Genomic DNA, 17,486 nt, shown 5'->3' on the forward strand with positions numbered 1-17,486 from the left:
AATAATGCATGATTCTTTGAGTTGAAATATGTTATTTAGCACCGAAAACTTCCACTCTCAACTAGATTGACATCATGATAGAAACATACTGAATATAATTATCACAATAAGATTATAGTTTTTTTTTAATCAGTTACCATTAAATAATGTTAGGTTTTGTTAAAAGGATAGCAAAAAAATCAATTAGTTAAATGACATTATATTCTGGCACAACAATCGTGCGTATCTACAACTAGTTATTTATTAAAGCAAATGATAATAATTTATCAAAACAAAAATAAATAGTAATTTTTTTTTTTTGAAAAAAAAGGAAAGAGAAATAGTAATAATGGAGAAAAGAAAAGAAAGGGAAACTCTGAGGCAGGCAGCTTTGACCTTGTCCTCTTGGCAAAAGATGAGCTGATCCAATTCAATTTCAATAGGCTGCACTGCACTGCACTGCTTCTAACTTCCCTCTCTTTGATTGCTCATATCGTAAGTCGTAGATCCTTCTCCTACCTTCTTCTAATAACCTACTCTTCTTCTGCTCTATTTTGTGCTATTCGCCTGTATTTCATTTCCACTCGAAACCTCTCTAGCTGATCCTGCCGCACCACCACAGCTGTTAACTTTTACGATTTGGCTTTCCTCATGTCATGTACAGTACATCACATAATGATTCTGTCTTTCTTAATATATGCCTTGCTTGTTTGTGTATGTCAACTTCCTAACAATTGCTTCTCCATTTTCTGTTTATTATGGCCTTTTTGGTTACTTGTATTCAACTTTAATTCCCCTGCTTTAGATACATATAGATAAACAACTCCTTTCCATGTAATATTGGCATGTCTTTCAACTATTTACAATTAAATCTATCGATTTTGTCAATTTCGTTGGAACTAATTGACCTACTATCCTTTTGTTTGTTTCCTCATGTCATTGCTTCAATAGTGGGGGGAGAAGAAACATAATCATAATCATAAATAGAAAAAATGAGAACCTTTTGTGTATTTTCCTAATGGTCAGGTTCTCCTTTTTACTTTAAGCAAACTGTATATGTTTTACATTTTTCTTGTTTGGATACTAATTCATTCCATTGAGACATCCTCCTGCACTTTTCGATAATAGAATGCTACTGCAATTGGAACCTTCTCTGTGAGATAAAGGGATTTATTTTGTCGTGCATTAGGAAGAGTTGCATCTTTTCTCACACTTCAAGGCTAATGGGTTACTTTGATTTTATTGTTTGATTCCAGTTTTCAAGTTCAAGTCATATAAATGGAAAGGTTCATCATGTTCTGATGGCTAAGGAAAATTTATCTCTGTCCCTCAATGTTGATTTTACTGATGCCTGTCACTCACCTAAAAGAAATGAAGATTCTGGTGCTTTTTCACGTTGCAGTCTAGACAAAGAGGCAGGCTTGCCAGTCTGTCGTGTGTGCCAATGTGCTGAATCCGATAAAAGGGGAGATGCAGCATTGGCATTTTTGGGTATAATTAGTCCATTGCAGGAGTCATGTAAAAGTGCCGAGGCAAAAAAGCTTGAAGATGAACAAGTGCAATCACACTTTGAAACTAATGAATTACACAACGCAGATGCCAAAAGAGAATCTCGATTATTTGAATTTGTTAGTCCTGAAGGGGAGGTTTTTATTTGCAATTCAGATCTGGAAGTGGGTTCATGTCATCAAGAGGACTTGTTAATTGAACTTGGTTGCTCTTGCAAAAATGATCTTGCTCTAGTACATTATGCTTGTGCATTGAAATGGTTTGTCAATCATGGGTCCACTATTTGTGAAATCTGTGGGTGTCTTGCAAAAAATGTTAGGATGATGGACTTCAAAAAGGTCTTAGCTTCTCTTAAAGAGTATGAAGAATTAAGGGAAAGGACTGCAAATGGAGATCCCAATCCTGCCCAGGTGCATTTGTGTTTACATGTGGATCCTGACGCTATTGCTGCAATTAGAAGGCAACGTCTAAGTGAGATATCTATGTGGTTTAGCTCACAGAGCCATAGTAGTCACTATAATTCAAGTGGAGTTTCACAGGTTGTTTCTGACCTACCTCTGAATACTTTGACTGAAGTTATTATCCCTCCTGAGAATCATGCTACCAAATGGGCTGTGGAAGGTACAGGGATTTTGCTTGCTACTGGGTTACTTACGGTTACTTTAGCATGGCTAATCGCTCCACGTGTTGGCAAGGTATGTTGACTTGACATAAATGTTAAATTCTTCAAATAAGTTCTCTTTATTTTCAGTATACATTTGGTTGAAGCAAGAAATTGTATGAGGATAAGTCCAGTTTTCTATCAACATGAAGATAATTAATTGCATAACATGACCCCTTAACATTTTAAAATCAACTATTTTTTCTCGAGTGAATTAACAGGTTTTGGTTGTCTCTGTAATTATGTCTCATTTAGATTTACTATCTAGAATATTTGAATTTGAGTGATCTACATAACACATTTTGTTACAAGGATTTTACCTATAATGAAATTGATTGAGAGAGAGGTTAACTGATGCAGTTGGTGTACAACTTAATGTGAAATGCTCTAGGTATTTTAGGTAGTTCCTTTACTTGATTTAGATATATGCTTTAATAATTTGGCTAGAGTTTCATCAAAGCTCGGACAACAATGTGGTGTTATGGTCATAACTTCTAGTCATGATTGATCATTTGGTGGTTGTAATTATTACACAAATTTCTGTAGTGAATAGTCGCACAATGGAGATATGGTTCAGCCCCTATACCCCAACTCCTGCAATTATATGCAAGATATAAATCATATAAGATACATTTGAAGTTCATGAGTTATCCATCTAGTTCTTCCTGTAATGTATAAAAAATGATAATGGCTGATTAAGTGATGAAAAAGAAAAAAGATTAAGAAAGGTGTCCTCGTGGGAATTGGCTGTTCACCACACATTTGTTGTCTTGATACAATGCATCATAGTGCAAACTTTCAAGTTTTTGACTAGGAGGCAGTGAGCACACATCAATTAGAAAGGCCTATTTGATGTGAAGCCTTCCTAATCTATATCTATCAAGGTCAAAGAGTTCTTTTCGCTGTACTTAGTGATGGGATGAATAGTATTGTAGATGCATCTCCGGTGCAAACTGAACTAGTAGTCCTGGGGTCTAAATCTATAATCCTTGCTTGGCCTTCTCCTTACAGAGAAGTGAAACCGTGAAGGCTGATATCACGTAGCATATATCTACAGCTATTAACTTTGCCGAAATACTTCTCTATGGTTTAAGCAGGTCTCTTAGTATGACATAGTTGTTCACCTCATATGATGCCATGATATAGAGCTTCGCAGCTTAAACTATTAAGTTTATGATCTGGATGCACATAATCCATTGGAAGTCCTTTTCTACATGGGGCTTTCCTGATCTGGATTGCAAGGTAAATGAATTTGAGGACAGGGTGAGAACCTTTTGTTGGTTATTCCCTTTAAGTGCTGGTTCTTCCATATGTTAGATATGGAGATTGATCCAGAGGTTGATATCCTATTGGTTAGTTGTATATATTCAGAAATGGATATTGATTTGGTGTCAAGATCTATGAAGAAGATAGATCCCTAAATATCCATTTGAAGAGGAGATGAATAAAGTTCTATCAAATAACAGTATGAAATTACATAATATATACATCTTCAAAGCAAATTGAACTTTAGAAGTATTGGCTTCTTTGACTGTTTCAGAAGTTTTTATTTAGTAGACGCTCTATTTTCCTTTGCTTGATTTCATGCCCTAAGGAAGACCTTGATATCCTATGAGATATATTCACAGCTAACATCTAAGTTCACCATTCTAAAATTTCCTGTAACATAGAGAAAAATTTCAACACTTATTATGTGATGAAAACAAATCAGGTTAGAGAGGCTCCTAGTATGACATACTCATTCAGCTCTCACTTTGGTGCATCATATAGAGTTCCATATCTTAAAATTTTAAGATTTTTATTTGGAGGCACATGGCTTTTCTTTTCAAGGCTAGTTGAACCTAGTATCCATCGCTTTTTTTTGGCTCGCATGAATTTCTAAAGAACCATGAAATCATATATATATATATGGATGTTTTTAGTTGCAATTTACCCTTTCCACTATTGTTATAATTTCATTTTACTAGTTATCCTTACTTTACACAAGTACATAGAACTTTTTATTTTGTTTCTCTTCTACTATATTTAAACATTTCTGCATTGAGTTGGAATTTGATGTGGTACCGCGGAACCCTGACTTTTTTTTTATTCTTGACTGCGTTGCTTTTTCACCATTCTTCAAATGTGTAATTAATATAGAGCATGCCCAAGGCTGCTGTATGTTTGAAAGAGTATGCTCAAGGCTGCTGTAGGTGTATGTTTGAAAGAGTATGCTCAAGGCTGCTGTAGGGTAAAGATGTTTAGGCTACTTGTGGGGTAAACATGTTTACTTGACTTTTGGGATAACTAGCTAGTTGTGTATATAAATACATGTCCATGTAATACAGAAAGATGTCATATACAATACAGAGAGAACTTACATGGTATCGGAGCTTTAGGTTCTCTTATTTTCTTTTTCTTGGTTTAGTGGGTAGTATTTCCCAGGGTTTAATATCAGTGAAGAGCTAGGGTATCTTGAGTGTATTTTAAGACTACAGTTTATCTCACCACCCATTCTAGTCATCTTCTCCGCCTCCGACCGGTCTCTCTCTTAAATCCGACCACCAAATTATTTGTGCGTGAGACCCACGCGCCTCCGCCATTTTCACTCCGTCACCACGCGCCGGCACGTGACACCTCCTACTTCGTCTCCAGATCCTTCCCCACCTTCAGATCCTAGCATTGATCTTCCTATCGCCCTCCGGAAAGGTACCCGCCAATGCACTTACCCAATTTCTTCATTTGTATGTTATGATGCGTTATCACCTTCCTCCAAGTCTTTTGTAGCCTCTTTAGATTCAGTTGGTGTTCCTTCCTCCCTCTCTGAAGCACTGAATCATCCTGGATGGCTCAAAGCAATGCAAGAGGAAATGCATGCCCTTGAACAAACACATACTTGGGATCTAGTGTCTCTCCCATCTCAAAAGCGTGCTATTGGATGCAAATGGGTGTTCACTCTCAAATTCAACCCGGATGGCTCTGTGGCTCGGTTGAAAGCTCGTTTGGTTGCAAAAGGTTATGCTCAGACTTATGGCATTGATTATTTAGAGACATTTTCACCTGTTGCCAAACTCTCCTCCGTTTGATTGTTTGTTTCTTTGGCTGCTACTTACAACTGGCCTCTTTATCAACTTGATGTCAAGAATGCCTTTATGAATGGTGATTTACGTGAGGAAGTATACATGGAGCAACCTCCTGGTTTTGTTGCTCAGGGGAGTCTGGGAAAGTTTGCAGGTTACGCAGGTCTTTGTATGGATTGAAGCAATCTCCTCGTGCCTGGTTTGCGTGATTCAGTGCTGCCGTTATTAAATTTGGTCTTCGTCGAAGTGCCTATGATCATTATGTGTTCTACTCATCATCTAGTTCGGGGTGCATCTTACTAGTAGTGTATGTTGATGATATTGTGATTACCGGAAATAATGAGACTGGCATTACAAAATTGAAAGAATTCTTTGGTACTTGTTTTCAGACAAAGGACCTAGGACAATTGAAATATTTCTTGGGGATTGAAGTTTTCCGGAGCCGTAAAGGGATTTATCTCACTCAGAGAAAATACTACCTAGATGTGTTAAATGATGCTGGAATGGTTGAGGCAAAGGCTTGTGATGCACCTATGATACCAAATGGGAAGTTGAAGATTGACGATGGAGATTTACTCCTAAATCCTGAAAAATATAGACGAATCGTTGGAAAATTGAACTATCTCACAATCACTCGTCCTGATATTTCCTTCGTAGATATTTCCTTCGTAGTAAGTGTTGTAAGCCAATTCATGTCATCCCCGAGAACTTCACACTGGGATGCTGTTAGTCACATTCTGAAATACCTAAAGGGGACTCCGGGACATGGTATACTGTATCAAAATCATGGTCATCACACAGTTGAAGGTTTTACAGATGCGGATTATGCAGGATATCTTACAGATAGGCGTTCTACCACAGGTTATTGTGTATTTGTCGGAGGCAACCTCGTATCCTGGAAAAGTAAAAAGCAAAGTGTGGTATCTAGATCCAGTGCTGAATCTGAGTATAGGGCTATGGGACAAACTACGTGTGAACTTGTATGGCTACGCAATCTTCTTGGTGAGATCGGGTTCGCTCAGACGAAACCTATGAAGTTAGGTGTGATAATGAAGCAGCTATCTATATCGCCAACAATCCTGTATTCAATGAAAGAACAAAGCACATAGAAGTTGACTGCCACTTTACTCGAGAAAAGATAAAAGATGGCACAATCACAACTCCACACATCAGAACAAGGGGGCAATTGGCAGACGTGTTTACGAAAGCGTTACCCGGAAATCGAGTTAACTACATATGTACCAAGCTGGGCATGATTAACATCTATGCTCCAGCTTGAGGGGGAGTGTAATTAATATAGAGCATGCCCAAGGCTGCTTAGGCTGATGTATGTTTGAAAGAGTATGCTCAAGGCTGCTGTAGGTGTATGTTTGAAAGAGTATGCTCAAGGCTGCTGTAGGGTAAAGATGTTTAGGCTACTTGTGGGGTAAACATGTTTACTTGACTTTTGGGATAACTAGCTAGTTGTGTATATAAATACATGTCCATGTAATACAGAAAGATGTCATATACAATATAGAGAGAACTTACAAAATGAATTGTTGAGGAGTTCTAGAGGAACCTTAAATGGATGGTTCAAAGGTTTTTAGAGTTTTGATGAAGTTCCAGGGATGTTACGGCCTGAATGGTATTGTCCTTGTTTTTACATTTGGTTTCCATGATTTTGTCACATATAACGTAGGAAAGGATAATAATGGGGGTAAGGGGTAGTACGTTTTGTTTTTTCTATTTGTTTTGCCAATTATAGGCTAGCTGTTATTCTATTTTTCTTTTAGCTAACAGTTGTGGATTACACAGCTGTGTTCTGTACTAGTAGGGACACCGCAGCAGTAGTACAACTGACTGCTATAAGAGGTCATGCTTTTGCTATTAAATCTATCAATGAAGAATATTACTATTTCCTTCTTAATTCCTCTTCTTCTTCCTTCCCCTCCCACCTAAATTCTTCTAATTCTGCACCAAGTCAGAAATCTCCAGAGATTTCACTCCTTGGCCATCCCTTTTGGTATGGTCGAGAGCAGCAAAAAGAGCACAGCTAGCAGCTATAGGCGCACTAGAACAGAAGAGGCACTGAATGCACAATGAGTGAGCAAGCAGAGGCAACAACGACTCAAATAGAAATTATGCGTGGCCAGTTAGCAGATGTTCAAAGTGCCCAACAACAAAGGGTTGAATCTATCCTACAAGAGAAGATGATGCTGAGAAGGAACATATCAAATCTCATCAGTCTCTACTCGTTGCGCATCATTCTCCTGAGGAGTTAGTCCACACATCCATTTCAACTCTAGCCAAGTTGATTCAACCTAACTAGGAAAATAAATCTTCTCCTCTAAAACTCCTAACCTCCATTTAAAGAGGAGGCATCCTTCTCTTCCTTTGAAGGTATCCTAGGCCCCAATCCGAATAGTTTCACCAGTGGGGAACCTTCTGGCACTAAAGGTCCTTATCACAATAAGCTACTACCTAGATGTGAACTTCCATCATTTTATGGATCCGTGGAAATATGGATCAATAAGTGTTCCAAGTATTTTCAAATTCTTGAAGTTGTTGAAAGATGAGAAGGTGAACTTAGCCCTGTATATGTAAGGGAAAGTTGAGAAATGGTATAAGAATTGGATTCCCAGTCATCCAAGTTGGGGAACCTTTGTGGAAGGTTCCAGGAGACAGAAATAGAGGATGTAATGCAGCACATGGCTCAACTGGCAGACGCAGACCACTACTGTGCTTGCCTATCAGGAGTAGTTTAAGGCTGTAAAACTTTGTATGGAGAAGGTAAGTCCTTTTTTACCTCTAGTTCCATTTCTGGCCAAAACCTGAAATATGATCTGCTGTGAGATCATTTCAAACCCATAACATCGATTCAGCCATCAAACAAGCCAAATATCAGGAGACTCATCTCAAGGAAGTTATTGAGGGCTTTAAACCAAAACTTACTTTTTGTTCACCAATAAACACTAGACCTTGTATCAGTAGTATCTCTAAATGAATACTAATCCTAGCATTACCACCCCCAATCACCCACAAGTTACCCGAACCTAAACTACCTACCAACAACACCAGTGCCAACTCAAAAGAACACCAGGAGCCTACTGGAAATGTGGTGAAAGGTACTTCCTTGGCCATCAATGCACCACCAATGCCTTGAATGCAGGAGAAATGGAAGAGGAGCCAGAATCCATAGAAGAAATAATGGCAGAGGACCATGAGTTGGAGGATAAGGAGGTTAGAAAATATCTTTATCTATCAATGCTCTAGATGGGAGAGTGATTGATAAAACCCTTAAACTTATGGGAGTTCTTTTAAAGAAACCTATTTTGGTACTCATTGACAGTGGGAGTACCCATAACTTTGTGGATCAAAGTCTAGCTAAGGGTGCTAGACGTCCCATGCTACCAGTCAAACCTGTAGCGGCTGATGGCAGGCAGCTAATCGTTAAGGCCAAATGCAATGACTGCTAGTGGTCAATGCATAACAACAAATTCACGTTCAACCTAAGAGTGCTGGACTTGGGTGATGATGACATCATCTTGGGAGTAGACCGGATAAGGGAACACACATCAGTCACCTTTGACTTTGAAAGGAATAGCTGCTGATGCACAAAGAACAAAAGCAGATTGAGCTTCAGGGCGTGGGTAGAAGAGGTAACTCTGAAACTAATGAGCCTTAAGTCCATTAATAAGTTAGTTTCTAAGGGGTGGAAGGGTGTCACCTCTTCCTTGTTTCTAATGTTTGTTTCTACAGTGGATATACGTCAATAGAATTCGAATTCAATACCCCTAAAGTTCCACCTAAATTCTAACGCTTACTCAAGCAATACAACCATCTATTTTAAACACCTACTACCTTACCTCCTAAAAGATCTCATGACCATGCCATACCCTCAAAGAATGCCACTGATTCAATAAATGTCAGACCCTAGGTATTGCCATCACTGAAAGAATGGGATTGAGAAGTTAATAGCTAAGATGTTAAATAGTGGTATCATTCAAGTAAGTCACAACCCTATCCGTTCTGCTTGTTAAAAAGAAAGAGGGTACATGGAGATTTTGTGTTGACTATAGGGAGTTAAACAAGGCCATAATTAAAAATAACTGTTCTATACCATGAACTTATTGATGAGCTTAAGGGTGCTAGAATCTTCACTAAAATTGACCTAAGGTCATGTTATCATCAAATTAGAATGAAACTTGAAGACAGAACCCACATAGGTCACTATGACTTCCTTGTGATTCCCTTTGGGCTAATCAAGGCACCAGCATCCTTTCCATCCCTGATGAACACCATCATCCAACCTTATTTAAGAAAGTTTGTTTTGGTTTTCTTTGATGACATCTTGATGTTTAGTCCCACCCCTGGAAAACACCTCTAACATCTTGAGTAGGTGTTTTAGTTGCTGGAGCATCACCAATTATTTGCCAAGGCTTCTAAATGTGAAATTGTTGTTGCTTCAGTCTCCTATTTAAGCCATATAATATCCTATGAGGGTGTGGCTACTGATCCACCAAAGGTTAAAGCTATAGTTGAATGGCCTATGCCTAATTCTCTTAAGGTTCTCGAAGGTTTCCTAAGGTTAACATGCTATTACAAAAGATTCATTAAGGGATATGGGTCTATTAGTAAACCCCTTCCTGATCTCCTTAAGAAAGATCAGTTTAATTGGTCCCCTAGTGCCACAGTAGCCTTTCAGGAGCTTAAAAACATCATGACACAAGCTCGTATGCTAGTGTTACCTGACTTTAAACTTCCCTTTACCTTGGAATGTGATGCTAGTGGGTAAGGTACATGAGTTGTCCTAATGCAGCAGGGCAAACCCATATGCTACTAATTAGAAGCTATCTGCATATGAAAGAGAATTACTGGCTATACTCCACGCCTGCACAACTTGGAGGCATTACCTAGAAAATTCAGCCTTTTCCTGACTGTGGCAATCAGATGTTCTCTGAAGTTATCTGCCTAGCACTATGGTCCACTTCTGATAACATAACATACTGGTAAGGTTGCCTATAAACTTCCCTTTACCTTTGAGTGTGATGCTAGTGGGTCAAGTATAGGAGCTGTCCTAATGCAACAGGACAAACCATGTGCTACTAATTAGCAGCTATCTGCATATGAAAGGGAATTACTGGCAATACTCCATGCCTGCACAACTTGGAGGTATTACCTAGAAAATCCAGCCTATTCTTAAAATTGCAACCTTACAGGCAGATAACTGTGGCACTCAGACGTTCTCTGAAGTTATGTTCCTAGTACTATGGTCCATTTCTGATAACATAACGTATTGGTAAGGTGGCCTATAAACTATAGTTACCTTCTAACTGTAAGATACACCATAGTTTTAAAAGGCGATCGCCTCGGTCGCCTCAGGCGAGAGGCGACAGAGGCGATCACCTCATCGCCTTCCAGAATGGAAGGCGATGGACCTGCAAGAGGCGACCGCCTCACCCTCTCAGGCGAGAGGCGGCCTGAGGCGAGAGGCGGTCGCCTCTTTCAGGTAAGGCGATAAGTGAGTATTTTTTTTTTTAAAATTCAAAAAAACCCTAATTAATAGACTTTAAGACCAAATAGAAGAAGAATGACAGTAGCGATACTAGGTTCAAAAAAAAGACAGCAGCGATACAATTAAAAACAGAACAGAAACCTTCTCTTCTCCAACGGCTCTCTCTTCACAACCACCGATTCTTCTCCTCTCCACCACCGATTCTTCTCCAACGTTTCTCTCGCCGGCGGCCGGTCATCAATTACCACCAGTATGTGGAGCGGACGAAGATGTCTACCGTATTAGGGCAAAAGGCAAAAGTGCTACCCCTACCACAAGTGCTAATGTCACAAAGACATACGTTAGAGGAAACTCTTCCTGGTCAAAAGCCAATCCTCCTCGAGTTGTTAGAGATGAGGTCCATGATGAGGATGATGATGAGTATCAAGTTGAAGATGAAGAAGAAGAAGAATATAAGGATGATGAAGTGGAAGATCTTGATGGGGATATAGATCTTGATGAGGAGTTGGATTTGGGGGATGACGATGATTGATATTATGCTATTTTGATTTAAGAATTAGAACTTTATTATTAGACTTTAAGTTATTTTGGTTTACAAGTTTAGAAATTAAACTATCCTTAAGTACTACTAGTTTTTATTGAGTTAATTTAATTTTATTTTATTTTCTAATTTTTTGTCGCCTCACGTGCGAAAGGCCGTCGCCTAGCCTCTCGCCTCGCCTCAAGGCGATATTTTGCCCTTGTCGCCTTGACTCGCCGCCTTTTAAAACTATGAGATACACCCAATTTTTCATGTGTCATTGCTTAAAAAGAAGCTAGATTCTGCTACCCCTATGATGACTACTCTACCACCTATCTCGGATGCTGATTGGGATATTCAACCTCTCAAAAGTTATTAATACTCGAGCTGCAATTATTGGAGATGTAGCAAGCAAGCAGTTTCTCATTCAATGGTCTCGACTTTCTGCTGTTGATGCTACTTGGGAAGAGGAAGCCACCTTCAGTCGTCAATTTCCAGAATTTTATCATTCTTGGGGACAATAATGTGCTAAAGGAGGGGGAATTATCACATATAAGTGTAGGAAAGGATAATAATGGGGTAAAAGGGTAGTTAATTCTGTTACTTTCTGTTATTTCAATTCTGTATTCTATTTTGCCAATTATAGGCTAGCCATTATTCTATTTTGTCTTTTAGCTAAAGTTGTTAAATAACAGCTGTGGATTACACAGCTGTATTCAGTACTAGCAGGGACACCTCAGCAGTAGTACAACTGCTATAAGAGGCCATGCTTTTGCTATCAAATCTATCAATGAAGAATATTACTATTTCTTCTTAATTCCTCTTCATTCTCCCTTCTTCCTTCCCTCCCACCTAAATTCTTCTAATTCTGCACTAAATCAGAAATCTCCTGACAAATTTGAAAAAATATTTTGATGAAAATATGTTGTTTTGGCTACATATGACTTGAAACAGAATGAAGATTTCAAAAACAGCAGAAAAAAGTGGTTTATTTTTGTTTCTTCAACTGTTTTCTAGTTTTAGTTTTTCAAGAAAAGCATAATTCACAAACCAGAAATATAACTACAACAACAACAACAACAAAGCCTTAGTCCCGAAATGATTCGGGGTCGGCTAACATGAACCATCATATAAAACCGTGAAATCAAGTCGTGTCAGCGACACAAATTCGCTCCCTCCACTCCGTCCTATCCACTAGTAGCATATTTTCCTCAATTCCCAGTAAACTCACCAGAAATATAACTAATAGCAAATAAATTTGTTGAAGTGATATGCGAAGGTATTGATTGAAGCTCTGCCCAAAGGTGCTTTTTGAAAGCGAGTCACCGGAATAGGAGATTGAGGAAATATGCAACTTAATTAGAAATAGAGCAGGTTGGTCTTTCTGTGATCGAATTGGTATGTGGTATCGTAGAGACTGGCAGAGCATTTTTTGACGTCAGTAGAGATAAACCACTTCAGTCCCATGGTGTCTATGATTTTCTTTTTCACATGTCATGTTGTTATGACTCCAACTTTGCCATTTTTCCATCGCTGAAAATTTTGCTCAACAGTTTTCAGGTTTTCAGTTTTCTGACTACTGTCTATAAGATGTTCATCAATGTCAGCTGGCTGTTGTTTCCTTGGATATTATTTAATTTAACATGCGATAGTTGAAGTAGCACTGAATGCAGTTTTGTTCTTTGAAGTTACTGCAGCTATTGGCATATATATATTGTTGTTAGCTTTTGGGGTAGCCAGGTCACACAGTCTTGTAGTTAAGAGTGCTTTTAGTTTCAGTGCCTGGGATGTTGATTTTAGAATCCTCTAATTTTCTAGTTAGAAGTCAGATTTTGATTGAAAGCTTTTTTATATATGCTGTACCGAATGGATGTTGTGGAATCAGTTGGGGAAATTTAAGCATTCAAGATCTGGAACGAAATTATTCAACTTCACAAGGATGAGCACATGGTTGTGAATGCAGAAAATCTGAAACTTTGTCTGAAATTATGTTCAGAGTTTGTGGAGCTAAAACTTTAAGCAGTTTGTTGAACTACCACGTTTTTGTTCAGAAGTAAAATTTTGTTTTTTGTTTTATAATGAATATGTTGGCTGTGGATTTATAATAAACATGTGTGACACATTGTTCCCAAAATAAAAATCCTGGGCACGAAGTCAGTAAACACGAAGGACATTTTACAGTTGAAATTTATATCTGCATTGACATGTTTGCACCAGCACTAGCAGCAATGCAAATAAGGACTCCAGCTCTAGAGGCAATTTTAGCTGCTATTGCCATTCATAGTTGTGTTAAAACAATAACTGAACTCACCATTCTATGTTCGCATAGAATTACTTGAAGTATGTTAAAACATTTAGAACTAATTGGAAACTTATCATTGTTTCCTTATTTTATATTCTAATTTTTATTTACTTCGTGTTTGTAATGGCTTAGTTAATCAAGTTTTCTTATGTTAACTTTCCCAGTTTAATTGGTTCCTTTGTAATTTTCTTATATTCACTGAATTCAGCTCTCTTGATATGTTCTGTGTCTTAACAAGAGAAAGCAATTAAGTGCTCCCAAATTGACCCCTTACGTTTGCTTATGATAATGTTTAATATGCATATTCACTTAGGTCATATTGTTGTGCAGTTTATTTAAACAATTATGAATTTTGTGCAGAAAACTGCAAGAAGTGGCCTTCATATTCTCCTTGGAGGGATCTGTGCTTTAACAGTTGTCATCTTCTTTCGGTTTGTGAGTAACTCTCTTGCGTTTCATTATAATGTTAGAGTTAACATGGCATTACTATTTATTTGGATATGTTAATAAAATAGGGCCTAAATGGATGCATATTATAATAGTATTTGTCGTATTAAAAAAGAAAAAAGAGATTAATTGGTGGGTAATATGTAAAATGCAGATAGTGCTGAGCAGAATCAAATATGGACCAGCAAGGTACTGGGCAATATTATTTGTGTTCTGGTTTCTTGTATTTGGTATATGGGCTTCAAGAACACATGGTGCACATACTACTTAATTTGTATATCCTTCTTTTACATAACTCTACTAAATTAAGGTGTTCTACCTTTTGTAAAACTTAATTCTTAATTCATGGTCCAAATTGATTTTTTCGGTCAACTTCAGTAATTTAGCTTACTCATGACTTTGAGAGTTGTCATTTAAATCAATAGTTTGATATTTGCTGAGTTTGGATTGAATTTACAAATCGGGTTACATGAGATAAAATGTGTAGGCTACTTGAGGAATAATTTTGATCGAAAAACTTCACTAAGGTACTGTTTGATAAAACTGAAAATTAAGTGCTGAAAAAATAACTACTAAATTTTAAGTGTTGAATATTACAAGTGCGGAAAGTATTGAATGATATAACTTTTATAAAAATATTAGTTGATAATGTTTAATTTAAAATGTTAAGTTAAATATTTTGACTTATCAAAATAAGTGATTTTTAACTTAATTAATTAATTTAAGTGGTGGAGAAACAACGGTTATCAAACGCACTTAAATTAAATAAGTGTTGAACACTTTAATTTAAGTAACTAAGGTGTTGTTTGATAAAACTGAAAATTAAGTATTGAAAAAATAAGTATTGAATTTTAAGTGCTGAATATTATAAGTGCCGAAAATATTGAGTGATATAATTATTACAAATATATTAGTCGATAATGTTTAACTTAAAATGTTAAGTTAAATATTTTGACTTACCAAAATAAGTGTTTTTTAACTTAATTTATTAATTTAAGTGGTGGAGAAATAATTATTATCAAACGCACTTAAATTAAATAAGTGTTTAATATTTTAATTTAAGTCATTAAGTGGCTTATCAAACAAGGCCAAGTGTTTTATCAAATAAGACTTAAGTTTATTAGTCGTTCAATTGCAAATTTAGAGTATTACTTTATTGTTATTTGGCAAGTTTGGTTGTAACCAACCATTAAGGAGGTTATTACTAATTTTAGTTGTTACTACATTTTGTAACAAGTATTTCTCTCTCATACTTTTCTGCAAATAATTATTTTAGTCTTTCAAAAATTATGTTTGTCTCTCAAAAGTGTGTTTTAATCCTCAAAAGTCTATTTTAGTCCTCAATCAATTTTTTTTTCATTTCAATATTTTTCCATACAGTACTATTTTGTTGGATAAACCTTTTTTTATGGTTAATAATAAGTCTTGAATTAATTATTTTGTAGAGTAAAAATTATTAATTATTTTGTAGAGTAAAAATTATTAATTGTACTAGTATTGTGCCCGCGCGTTGCACATGTGGATAATTTTTTTTGTACAATATTTAATATCTTTTAAATTTTATATTGTTTACATGTAGTGATATTAATATTTTGTCTTAAAATAATTTAAATTTACAAATTATAAATAAATTAACATATATATATATATATATATAATTGCTTGATAATAGATTTTGGAAGTTGCTGAAGTCATAATCTATTGGTCATGTTGACATGTTTGCAAATGTCTTTCCTTTCCGTTCTTATATAATACTTTTTTTTATATAATCTTGCAATTTTAAAATATTTACTACATTTTATGGCGATATTTTTTCAATCAAATTCTAGCTCTCCTCAGAATTCTTTTTCTCGTGCTTTTAAAAATCTTTGATAAATCCATGAATTTGAAATAAGTATGTCTTTATTTTTAAATTTTAGTTGGTTTATGGGTTAGGGTTAGGCTATGCTTACTTTGTTTTTAACAAAGTATTACTTTGTTTTACATAGTAGTTTGGAGGTTTATTAATTTGTGTTAATTATTACAACAAAAAATTAAATGTGTTACAATTATTTTTTTTAGTTCTGCTGGTTTTAATGCTATTTATTAAAGTTAAATTAATGGAATTTGAATGAATCTTACATATTTTTTTTTGACAATGTGTTATAAAAAAAAATTAAGTTACATTGGTTTTAATGTTATTTTTTTTTGAATGAAACTAGGTGAGGTGAATCAGCGCCGTAAATCCCAAATAGGTTGGCACCGGTTTTAATGTTATTTATTAAAGTTAAATAAAGGGAATTTGAATGGATCCTTACATATTTTTTTTTGTTATATATATATTTTTTTTCGTTGTGATATTTTGTAAGTTATTTTATTATATATATTAAATATAAATATAAATTTTTAGTAATATTGGTTTTAGTGCTATTTATTAAAGTTAAATGAATTGAATTTGAATGGATCTTTACGTACTTTTATCATCGTATAATTTTTTTCGTTGAGATATTTTGTAAGTTATTTTATTATATCTATTAAATATATATTAGGATGGATATAATATTTATAATTTTCGTTTATTACTATTTTGACAATTAATCAAAAAGATTTCTAAAACTCTTCTAATAACTTATACTAAAAAAGAATGAAAATATACAAATATTTATTTAGTCATTTTGAAAAAAAAAAGACAAATAAAAAAGAAAACATAGATAAAGTAGCGAGAGGTGTGGAACAACACAATTGAGAACAGAATAACTACTACACATAAAAAAAAAATTGAATAATTACCTTCGGAAACATAACGATTTGCTGTAATTTCTGACACATTTGCTTTTTCCGATTTCAGTTGTCTATGCCTCTTCTATTTGCATCTGTTTTTTTTCAATTGGAGATATCAAAGTCTAAATTCTCTCAATTCTTGTAAAAAATTCTATTAATACAGTTTATCAATGGAAATCGCTCTTAAATAAATCTGAATCTCTTAATGAAGTAAGAAAAAAATTATAAGACTATATTATTTGAAGTAAGAACAAAATTATAAGATCAAGAACAAAACTAATACATAATCAAAACTAAAGGAGGTCTTTGATTTTCGGTGGCCAATGAATATAATGATGAAATACTATATGCTTTATATATAGGTTTATTTTGATTTTTACATTTCCTTCGCTTAATGTTTTTTCATCTTCTTGTAACTCATGTTTTCTTTTATTACTTTACTTAATAGGCTAATAATTGACAATAAATAATGTGTTAATATAATACTTATGATATAGAGACAATAAAAGCTCATTAACTCATTTATTATTTTTTTCAAAAAAAAAAAAAAAAACTCATTTATTCTTTTTGCTCCTACAATACCAACTAAGCCAAAAAAGCTTTAAAACACTTCTTGTAAATTCTCCATGCTTCCGCTATTATATATAGTATAGATATTAATTAAATTCATATATAGTGTTTTATGACAAGTGAGTGATAGGGGTCAAAAACCCCTATCTTTGGGTACGGTTTTAGGATGATTTTTAGCTTAG

At 35.4% G+C, this 17,486-nt stretch overlaps 1 protein-coding gene across 3 annotated transcripts; it reads left to right on the forward strand.

The window, feature by feature from the left end:
- The first annotated feature begins 309 nt into the window (after nt 1-309).
- Nucleotides 310-14,346, forward strand: LOC136231182 (uncharacterized). Of its 3 annotated transcripts, none has more exons than XM_066020489.1 (4): nt 310-474; nt 1,236-2,183; nt 13,888-13,962; nt 14,129-14,346. In XM_066020489.1, the coding sequence occupies exons 2-4, from the start codon at nt 1,281-1,283 to the stop codon at nt 14,243-14,245; spliced, it is 1,095 nt and encodes a 364-aa protein (XP_065876561.1). In that variant the 5' UTR covers nt 310-474; nt 1,236-1,280; the 3' UTR covers nt 14,246-14,346. The 3 variants fall into 3 exon arrangements, with proteins under 3 accessions (XP_065876561.1, XP_065876560.1, XP_065876563.1); XM_066020488.1 differs by lacking the exon at nt 310-474 and adding an exon at nt 481-693; XM_066020491.1 differs by lacking the exon at nt 310-474 and adding an exon at nt 481-637.
- The last annotated feature ends 3,140 nt before the right edge of the window (nt 14,347-17,486 follow it).

The sequence above is a fragment of the Euphorbia lathyris genome, chromosome 5 (assembly GCF_963576675.1).
Source record: "Euphorbia lathyris chromosome 5, ddEupLath1.1, whole genome shotgun sequence".
In the NCBI taxonomy this organism is placed as follows: domain Eukaryota; kingdom Viridiplantae; phylum Streptophyta; class Magnoliopsida; order Malpighiales; family Euphorbiaceae; genus Euphorbia; species Euphorbia lathyris.